The sequence below is a fragment of the Gymnodraco acuticeps genome, unplaced genomic scaffold (assembly GCF_902827175.1).
Source record: "Gymnodraco acuticeps unplaced genomic scaffold, fGymAcu1.1, whole genome shotgun sequence".
NCBI classification, from domain to species: Eukaryota; Metazoa; Chordata; class Actinopteri; order Perciformes; family Bathydraconidae; genus Gymnodraco; species Gymnodraco acuticeps.
In genome coordinates, this window is record NW_022991435.1 from 2,716,521 (window position 1) to 2,727,061 (window position 10,541).

Sequence of the window (10,541 nt, forward strand, 5' to 3'; positions counted from 1 at the left end):
TCTCGGAGGGGCGCCCTCCGCAGGAGAGGAGGAGGAGGTGATTCCTGCTACAGTGCATGAGTCAACAGAGGCGGTCAGACAAGGGCACAGGGCTCCTGCAGCCGGGGGGGGCATCCCTATCAGTGACAGTAAAGCATGTGATGTGGCGGAGTTGTGTTGCTCGGAGCTTTGCTAATATGACAGAAATGATGCCGAGAAGAAGTCGCTAGGCCCCAAACATTATAATTGTCTCTCTATATATATTTTCCTAGAATGCAGCAGGAAAAATAAATGGAAAATGTTTATTCCTTTTACGACTTGGGTTGTCCTCACAATCATAGCATTTCAGCAGTAACTGACATGAATAATGTAAATATGCCCATTAATTTTAAGAAAGACTAATAAATAAAACATACAGGTGGAAAACCTACACAAATAATTGCCTATTTTTCAGTACAGACCAGGGTTTCCGTTAGCCGGTAATTACCGGTTTTTAGCTGGTAAAATTTATTAAAAACCGGTAAATTCAAAACCTGCCGGTCAAAATGTCTGGTAATAATTAGGAAGGCTCCGATAGATCAGCCACCGGTCATTATCGGCCGAAATTCACTCTTAATAGTTTGATCGGTGCTCTATATAAAGAACGATCAGGAGAGCTGGATCTGATCGATATGGACATAAACGCGAGTGAAGTATAACCGGACACGCGAGAGAGAGAGATCAGATCAGCTGCTGAGTCAGACCGAGACACGCAGCTCTGCATAATCACCTGAAGCCCCGCCCTCTGTTTAGCGAGCTGCATGAGAAACTGACGGGCTGTCAGGAGAGAGAGAGAGGGAGAGGGGAAAAGAGAGGATCCGTTTCTCCCGTGTTATTATTCAAAGTTAATGTAAACTTTTGAATAATGTACGTTATCTAGGCTACTACAAGTAGTTTGTTTGAATGTAATAATTATGTTGTTTGTTGTTGGTGGAATCATTTATTGAAAAATGGATCTGAATTGTTCGATCTGTTACGATTATAGACTGAAGCAATATAAAAATGAGCCCCGTGAACTGAGTTTTAAACTGAAGCATATCTGCTCATAGTCCGGTAATTACCTGCTAACGGAAACTCTGCTACACAACTCTTACTATTATTATTGAAACGTGACCGGTAAGTTTCAAATTTGTCCGGTAAAATAAATTCTGCCCGGACATTTGACCGGCGAGAAAAAATCCTAGCGGAAACCCTGGTACAGACTTTCCAAAGTAGCAGGGTTCTTGTCAGCAGAAGTAACAGCTTTGTTGGTGTCTGGTTTTGTAATTTAAGTCTGATTGAGCAATTTTCTATCATATTTGGCACTAAGCTTATTTTCCCAATCAGTGACATTAAGCTTATAATGTATTAGTTATATCAGAATCAACATGCAAACAATTATACAAGCTTGCCAATTCATCTTCCATTATTATCTTATATCTGGAAGATGCAACATGTATTCCCCTTCAATCACAAAGCCCTTTCAACATTGAAATGATGAAAACTGTAGTATCAGTGTTTAAGCCTCTCATACAGAACACTCTTGAATCAAATGTGAATATGTACAGCGACCGCAGTTTATTGGACTAAATTAATTTTGATTTGAAATGACAGACAACACAAAGCCAAGAGTAAATACACCACATCTCTCAATGGAAAGTAAATGAAAGTTTTGTCAAATAATCAATACATGGTGTACAAAATGGAGAGTCTGAAATAGATATGATGCATCTGTGGTTTTGCTGAGAATTAAACATTACTGGTATCATCCTCCACATTATCATTATCAATATCATCATCATAACAATCTACTTAAATCCTGCCCCTGCAGTAGGACTTCACAATATAATATTTTTACGTACAAATACAAAAAAGGGGGAAATGGAGTTTGGTCTCTTTCTTCTCTTCTTTTTAAATAAGCTCTGAATAGTGCTGGGCAGCAGAGTGGCGTCATGTTTTAGTCATCAAGAAAGTCATCATCGAGGTTAACGTCTGTGGTGTCGATGTCGTAGATCTCCATGTTGTCCAGGTCCTCTTCCAGCTCGTCAAGATTCTACATAACGACACACGCAAGAGACATTTCATAAGAACTCTTCGTCTCTTAAATGTTCCAGTTATTTATTTTTAATATGTCTTTGAATTTAAGATTTTATGTGAACCAATTTAAAAGGGTATTTTGTAGATGAAAAACTGCCTAAATCTTTTTTAAATGCAAGAAGTACTTAAATGGCATATTGTTTAAACTGCCATAAACAATATTTGATTTACTATTTATTAACTCTGATTAAGTATCAGTAACTATTGTATGAACAATACAAATGTTACTGAATATATTTTCCCATGGTGAGATACAAACATTAATCAAAAGATAAAAAGAAAGGAAGAAAGACAAAAGAGACCAACCTCCTTTTGTGACTGTGATATTTCCTCCTTCTCTTCTTCTTCTTCTTCTTCTTCCTCTTCTTCTTCTTCCTCCTCCTCTTCCTCCTCTTCTTTGTCAACTGCTGTAGGAGCAGCAGGTTCAGGCTGTGAAGACATCACAGCTGCTACTGCTGCAGTGACAGGAGCGGCTGCCACTGACTCCTCACTGTCCTGTGTCTGAGGAAAGAGTGAGTGGAATAAAGTTTGACTGAAAGTTTGAATATAGCTCATCTTTTCAAAAGAAATGTTGAAACTTTTTGTAATTCCATTCTTAATGATTACAAAAGGTAAAGATAAAGCATGTGAGGTCTGGTGCTAAAGGCTTTAACTGGTGTGTAATCAGGTTACTATTAAATAAAATATCACTCATAAGAAAATGTTGGATAATGAAGACAAACCTTGGGGATTGCAGGAATGAAGGTTCCTTTGGGTTCGTATCCCTGAGCCTCCTCAAGAATATTCCTGTCTTCGTTGAGCTGAAAAATGTTTGAAGTTTTTTTTAAATGCAAGAGGGATGATTGAGATACTTATTGAAACATTGCCTGCACACAACATATCTATTCCATTTGTCAACTTAAAACGTGTGCAACTCACTGTGACGAGAGGGAAATCCTTGGCAGGCCTAGTGGTGCCCAGGCAGGACTCTCTGAGGTAATGCTCAGCTGCAAAGGCTTCTCTCAGCCCGGGGAACAGATTCTCATACTCTGTGGGGTCGGCTAGGGACTCAGCCGCCTGTAATTCAGATGTAATACAGTGTGTCAAGGTCAAAAATAAACACCTAGACATTCAAATACCTTTTTTCTCTTTTCCTCTAAGAATCTATGATCCTGTCAATTTTATTACAATGTTCCTACCTCAATTTGTGATTTCTTAAGTTCTTTATTCTATCAGTATTTTTAAAAATTCTGTGTAACAGAACTGACCTTCTGGTTGATCTTAGCCAGGTTCTCCCTCCACAATTTGACCACACGTGACACCTGACTGGGCAGGTAGGTGCGAGCCAGGAAAGCAGCTTCAGGCAGTCGGTTAGTCCTGATCAGGAGCTCCAAACACTGATCCAGGCTGTGGAGAAAAGAGTAACACAGATACCATACATTTAACATCATGAATACATTTATTTCACCTCATTTCTCCACCACTGTGACATTGTTCTGGTACTTACTTCCCCTGCAGGAAGTAGGTCATGAAGGCCACATTGTTCTTGCCGTCCTTCTCTGCCCCCTCAGCCAGCTTGCCCACCATGGTGGCGTTACCGGAGGCGGTGGCGAGGAGCAGCAGACCTCCGTAATCCTGGGCGTGGTGCAGGCACTCCTGGGCCAGGCCGAATTGGCACTTACTGATAGCCAGCTCTGCTAACTGCTTCCACTTCTGCTCTGACTGCAGGGGTTAAAATGACAAATATTAGAAATGTAGTGGGCAGAGAAGAAGAAAATAAAATTACAACAACTGCAAACTCTTGGGAGCCATTGTGAGTGGTCAGTAATATTTTAGAAGCTGTGAAGATTTGACATGTTATAAATGATGCTCTTACCTCTGCCTCCACAGCCAGCTGGTAGGCGATCTTCAACTCTCCCAGCTGCAACGCCAGTTCAAACCTGTGCTCTGAGTCTGTGGACACAGCCAGCGCCTGCTGCTTGAAGCCCTGAAAAGACGAAGAAACAAACATCAGCATCCTACAAGCAAAAACTATACCATCTATTCTTTGTTATCATTTAGAATTAGGGATGCTCCGATCGATCGGCCGCCGATCGTTATTGGCCGATCGATCGGTGCTCTCTATAAAGGCCGATCACATGACATACATGACACTTTTCTCGGTGCGCGGCAAAACAAGCTCGCCAAAATGGCTCCACCGGTCTGGCAGTATTTTAAGGTGTCAGAAAAAGACAATAAAATAGCGGTATGCAACGTGTGTGAAGCAGAAATCCTGCAGCTCCGCCCGCTGTGACGGACCGGTGAGCGGAGCAACACACACACTAAGAGTTAGACCTAACACATTTAGCTATTTTATCTACCTCTGGAACTAGCTAAACTAGTTATAAATATGTTTATTCTTCACTGTCGGGTCACTCATTACTGGATCAGTGAGCTGCATGAAATACTGACAGGAGAGGGAGAGGGGGGGAGAAAGGAAAAGAGAGCGCTTCCGCTCATTTCTCCCGTGTTATTCTCCAAAGTTAATGTAAACTTGAATAATGTACTTCATTTGAATGTAATAATGATGTTGGTTGTTGTTTGTGGAAGTGCCAGTGAATGAGCCCCATTAACTGAGTTTTAAACATCACTTTAAATGGAAGATCCCCATAGGCCCACTCGATCGGCCGATACTGATTCCGGCGATCGGCCACAAAATTGAATAGAAGAAAATAGAATATCACAGTTCTTTACCTGTTTCTCCAGGAAATGGGCCACCCTGGTCCTCTGCTCTTTAGGAATCGTGGGAAGCACCTTGTCAGCCATTCCAAAGTCCCTCCTCATCACGGCAGTCTGGTACTCCAGGACGGAGACCAGCAGGGAGTAAGTGACAATGTTGAGCTCCTTGTCTCCCAGGTACAGACGGTCATCTTTAGGTATGTAACCCAGCAGGTACATGGTTCTGTAGGGAGAGAAGATAATAGGTGTAAAGATGAAGAATCCTTCACAGCAATCAAACAAATAAATGTATGTACTGTATGTGTACCTGTCCAGGTGAGCAATAGTGACGATCTCTCCTCCTACATAGTAGTTGAGTCGGTTCACAGAGCTGGTGTAGATGAAGCAGTCTCCAACCCAGAGTCCAGTCTTCACAATCTCCTGGATCTCTCCCTGGACCTGGACATAAGAAACACCAAAAAGATGTAAGGTATAGTTTTAAATTGAAGAACACATTTTTTCTAGTTACATAGCGCTGGGATACTTGTATACAAGACTCAATAATATTTGTAGCAATGAAAGTTAAAACAACCAACCTCAAAGGCATCTTCAATACCATCCTCGGTCACTCCTTCATTGTTTTCTTGAGAAGCGGCTACTTTTTCGGACATATAACGCAGAATGAAGAAGGACTCCTCAGTAGCGATGCAGACCAGTTCACCAGAGTCGGACCAGAAGATCTGGGTAAAATATGAAAAAAAGTAAGAATAGAAACCAAACACTAAAATGTTATCACTGTGAAATTGGTAAATGACTTCCAATGACAACATTTATATCAAACAGAGATCAAGACTTGAAATACAAAATAAGTCAGTCTTACGTGTTTGGGCTGGATCTCGATACGGCGGACCAGCTCTGTGTTCTCCCAGTCATAAAATGCCAGGCCATTCACTGACCTCACCCCAAGCAAGAAACCTCCATAGATCCCTGCAGGGGACAATGGGAACACATCCAGGGAGTCAGACCGTGGGAACAATCCACTTCCTGAACCAAAGGCTACTATAAAGCACTGTTAACGTTACCTTCAGCTCCAAAGTCAGGCTTGAAAGATTTCTTCTCTTTGAAGTTTTTGAAGATTTTGACGATACTGTTGCTTTCCCTGATGGCATACTCAGATGAGTCATGTGCCCAGACAAACTCCTGCGCTGAGCCGAAGCTCTTGTTCCTCAAAGCCATGGCAGTATAGATGATGTACTCTCCATCTCCACACACCACAACAAACCTGGTGCACAGAAAAATGCATAAATGACTGACAGATATCATATTGAAAATTCACCTCTAATCTGGCTAACGAAGATGGTGACATGTTTGTGAAATAACAATAACCAGTCAGAGGGCCTGGGTGAGTGTATGCGTACCTTCCGTTGGGGTTATGCTGGATGGTTTGAGGGTAAATCTCACAGCTGCCCATGTCTTTGACAGCCAGAGGCAGCCTCTCACCGTCCTTGATCTCAGCATCACCCATGGCTTTAAGGTTAGCTTGCTGTACTTCACTGTGTTTAGCCCAGATGATTTTTCCGTTGGTGTCCATAGACATAGCCGGCTCCTCCCGACCCACCTATACAGCAGAGGGAGACAGATCACAAATATTTTAGGTTTGGATACAACTATAATATATTTAATCTGGATGTCTTTTACAGATAAACTCTCTTAAGCCACTTTCTCCACAACTATTTCCCCCCTTTTTTTAGCAGTATTGTCTATACAGTTAAGTTTATTTACAATCAAAGTACTTTTAAAAATAACTATCTCTTCCGTTCACCTTGATGATGATGCTGCCTTCATCGTAGCCCAGTGCCACATTGTTGGAGCCCCTGAGGCCGCACACACACCACACTCTCTCCATGCCATAGTTGAGAGTGCTCTCCAGGCGGTAAGTGCTTGAGTGCCAGATGCGAACGGTACCTACAGAGGAAAGAGGTAAAGTAGCATAAAGAAATGATCAATGAGGCCACTGGGTGAAATGCATTCTTGAGGGTTTTTTGAGGTGAGGATGAGTACGTTTCCTGCTCACCGTCCTCTGATCCAGTGATGATGATGGGCAGCTCGGGGTGGAAGCTGACACAAGAGACGTTCTGGGCGTGGCCCTCCAGAGTCTGAACACAGGTCTTGTTCTGCAACATACAGAGGAAGACTGTTAAAGAGGTACAAACACAATGCCACTGGATGCTCATAGGAAGGACAGAGCAGAATAATGAGGAAAAACGACATGCTTTAAAGAACAATCAACTATTTGAGTAAGCTTTAATTGTTTGTAAAGCTATGTATTTAACACATGTAATACAAGACAGCAGGAAATGAACCTGTTCTTATAATATTAGATTTTATTCAACATATTTAATTGCACTGTGTACTATTTTTAATATACTAGAATGTAAAATCAAAATGAAGGTGTATTAATACACTAGATATATAGCAGTGAATAAAATAAGGAAAACATTTTCTAACCTGGTAGTCCCAGATCTTTACTTGGCGGTCATCAGCCCCTGAGATGAGGTAAGGCTTGTCTCCTCCACTGTAGTAGTCAATACAATTGACTCCTTTCTCGTGACCCTCCAGGGTGAAGTTAGGAGATGAAGAGCCTAGCTGCCAAACCTTAAAAAACCCAGAGGAACCAGAATCACTCGATGCACCTTAGACACAGACCTTTAAATATATGTTTATTTAAAAAGGCAAGGATGTCTTTTTAATGTATTGTCATTAAAAAAGTTGCAGGACCGCAGTAGAATCTGCAGTACTAACTCAACGACAAGATACATTTAGCAGCAGTAAATGTGACAACAGCAAGTGGCCCTACTTTAATGGTCCTGTCCAGAGAGGCGCTGGCAAACTGGTTGTTGTCCTTGGGGTTGATGACAATCTGCATGACATAGTGAGTGTGCCCCTCAAACACCTGGCTGCAAGACCACTTCTTCTCCCAGTCCCATAGCTTGATCAACATGTCATCTGCATAGAAATAGAAAATACATTCATGATGTTTTGCACACACAATGCAAATACAATTGAAGACCCTAGTGTTCAAATGCCTTTGCATTGTAAGTGTATCAATGTACTTAGTTTACAAGCGTACCACTGCTGGTGAGGATATAGGGCTGGGTCGGATGGACAGCAATGCAACGGATGTAGTCAGAGTGGGCCTCAAACATGTGGACACGCTCCAGGGTGTTGTAGTTGAACACTCGGATCTGCATGTCATCCTGCGCGGGGAGAAAAAAAACATTGAATCATAGCAGTATAGCAGCAAGTTCATAAAAAAATTATATAAAAAAGACCAAAATACATGTTAAAACAAATGCAATTGGTATATGCTGTTGTATAGTAGGGTATTTGTACATTCCAACTGTGACACACACAATTAAATATATGTAAAGCTTTACTGTTAAGACGTTGCACTTGCCCACATTAAAAAGACACGTAAACAACACTAAATTCAACCTCTGCGAGATAATACTGTCAGGTTTATACACAAATGCTGTTGTTATAGACGACAGCTGTGAGAGTTGGGAAAAACAAACAATGGATGTAACTCACTGCTCCTGTGATGACCCAGTGCTTCCTTGCCACAAACTTAGAAGCTCTGACAGGGAGGTCACATACTTCAAACGTCTTGACAAGAGTCTGGGGGAAAAGAAAATTACTGAATTGGGTTGCATCATCATCATCATCATCATCATCATCATCATCATCATCATCATGCCATTGTGTGTATTTTAAGTCAGTATATTACTATAAAATCACATATTTATGCAGTTTGGTTGTTTAGTCATTACTGTTTCTATACTGTGTTACTGATCATACCTGTGTTTCGTGGTTCCACACACAGACACTGCCGTTGTACAGACTGGCCAGCATCCATGGCTCAGTTGGGTGAAGGTCCACACTCTTCACCCTGTCTGACCTGGCTGTCAGCCTCCGCTTAATATCCAGCCGCAGAGGCTGAAAAAAACATAGGAGATCGGTGTCTTTTCTATGCCGTTTATACTCAACACTTCATGGGCATTTCATTATCTGTTAAAAACTCCTCAGCGTAAGGTAACGTAATAAAGCCAACGTAACCGTTAGCATGCTAACATAACATTTAGCCTCGTATTGTAATGCTACCAACATTTTTTAACGTATGCATCATGTAGGAGTTCTTTCGACAACTGATTCAAATTAACTGTTAACAAAAAATAAATCTTCCAAACAGCCATCATCCTAAATATTAACATCCGTTAGCTACAAGCTTTCAGGCTAACTCAAGCTAGTTAGCCGTTAAGCTATTTACAGCTATTTACAATAGTGCATTATTATTTGACAGTTTCACGGTCCTTTTAAAAACTATACCAGGACACGTGGAAGACCTGTATGAAACAACATGCTGGTAACTATTTTAAATATCTCTTACCATGTTTTATCCCCTTTGTGTCACAATAAAATAAGATAAATTTGTTGAAAACGGGGTCCAAATGTTGCGACTTCAGTGAACGGAGCACTGGATACTGACGTGGAACTTCCTGAATCTCAATCTCGCGTGAGTTGCGCTCTGGAAGTGGTGACGTGACACGAAGGTCTGCTGGAGCAGCTGACACCACACGGTCCGTTAACGTAAACAAATAATAAAGTGAGAATAAACGTGCCCTACTTTGAAGAGATTCTGGGTCTTTTCCACATTTCATAACATATTGCTATCCGATTTTTAACTAGGATATACCGGTAGAAGGTATCGATGCTTCACTTGTTACTACTTTATCGTGAATAAGGTTAAAAATATCATTTTATACCCTCCCTCCCCCCACCTAATTTCATATTGACAGAGTTGTAGTGTCTGATGCTTAGATCTCTGTTTTGTGTTATATTATTATTAGATGTCTTCTTAAAGGATACCACCATTTTTTTCCAGCAGATGGCGATATAAGCATTTGGTTTTAAAAGGCCCCTGTGGAGGATGTGTTTTATAAAATGTGTAAAACAGTGTTAATATTATAACCCTTCTTAAAGTGAGCTTATTAGTCTTTTGTGCAGGATGTGCACACTTCCTAAAGAAGAGGTATTTTAGGTTGTTATAGTTATTATCAAGTGTTGAACAGGGAATACAAATATGTGTTGATACACTTTCAGCCACCTTATGTGAGGTGAAATGTTCACTCTCTTCCTGTTAAGCCCCAAAGCCCCCCTCGGCGGGTCCCCTTTTTTATCACGACACTGTGTCTCAGGGCATCTTAATATTTAAGAACCTATTAATGTGTTATACCAGATTAACGGGAATAATCTCAGCTAACTGACGTTACAAACCATTTTTACCAAAACAAAACACAAGTCTCATAAGAAGCATCTAAATGACCCCTGAACGAAAAATGCTAACGCACTTTGGCACATAACTAAAGATAAAGATACCCTTATTAGCCTACTTATCGTAGCTGCACATACAATATATCCGATTAAAGCTGAGGTTCCACAGATTATATAGGTATAGTATCATCACTGAGCGAACCAAACTCGACAGGGGAAGCAAACACAGACATCACAACACTACCTTTACGGAGCTTTTACGGGAGATCGTCTCACCGTAGCTGTCAATCTGATCAAAAGACGTGTTCAATGGCATTAAAACGAGAAAAAACGCGGCTGAATCGGTGAATCCATAGGTTGATAATGTTTCTGTCGATTTGAAAAAATTATTTATAATCCATAATTCCATTTTAATGTAAAAATCGGAGAGTAAAAGTTAG

The 10,541-nt window shown here is 41.0% G+C and overlaps 1 protein-coding gene across 1 annotated transcript; it reads right to left on the bottom strand.

Moving 5' to 3' along the window:
- Nucleotides 1–1,550: 1,550 nt before the first annotated feature.
- copb2 (COPI coat complex subunit beta 2) lies at nucleotides 1,551–9,351 on the bottom strand. The gene is made up of 21 exons (XM_034196022.1): nucleotides 9,218–9,351; nucleotides 8,629–8,766; nucleotides 8,362–8,448; nucleotides 7,901–8,027; nucleotides 7,628–7,776; nucleotides 7,279–7,425; nucleotides 6,845–6,944; nucleotides 6,593–6,735; nucleotides 6,189–6,388; nucleotides 5,853–6,052; nucleotides 5,651–5,757; nucleotides 5,367–5,510; nucleotides 5,099–5,229; nucleotides 4,807–5,014; nucleotides 3,950–4,060; nucleotides 3,581–3,795; nucleotides 3,342–3,480; nucleotides 3,013–3,150; nucleotides 2,817–2,894; nucleotides 2,401–2,595; nucleotides 1,551–2,050 (listed from the first exon to the last, which is right to left on the bottom strand). Exons 1-21 carry the CDS (start codon nucleotides 9,218–9,220, stop codon nucleotides 1,955–1,957), a joined length of 2,856 nt encoding a protein of 951 aa, XP_034051913.1. The 5' UTR covers nucleotides 9,221–9,351; the 3' UTR covers nucleotides 1,551–1,954.
- Between the last annotated feature and the right edge of the window lie 1,190 nt (nucleotides 9,352–10,541).

Excerpts from the sequence above, each read along its gene's own strand:
- copb2 (XM_034196022.1), bottom strand. Across the intron at positions 4,061-4,806 it reads CCCATTTCCTGGAGAAACAG|GGCTTCAAGCAGCAGGCGCT; the intron begins GTAAAGAACTGT and ends TCGTCTTTTCAG. Across the intron at positions 2,596-2,816 it reads TCATTCCTGCAATCCCCAAG|ACACAGGACAGTGAGGAGTC; the intron begins GTTTGTCTTCAT and ends CTCTTTCCTCAG.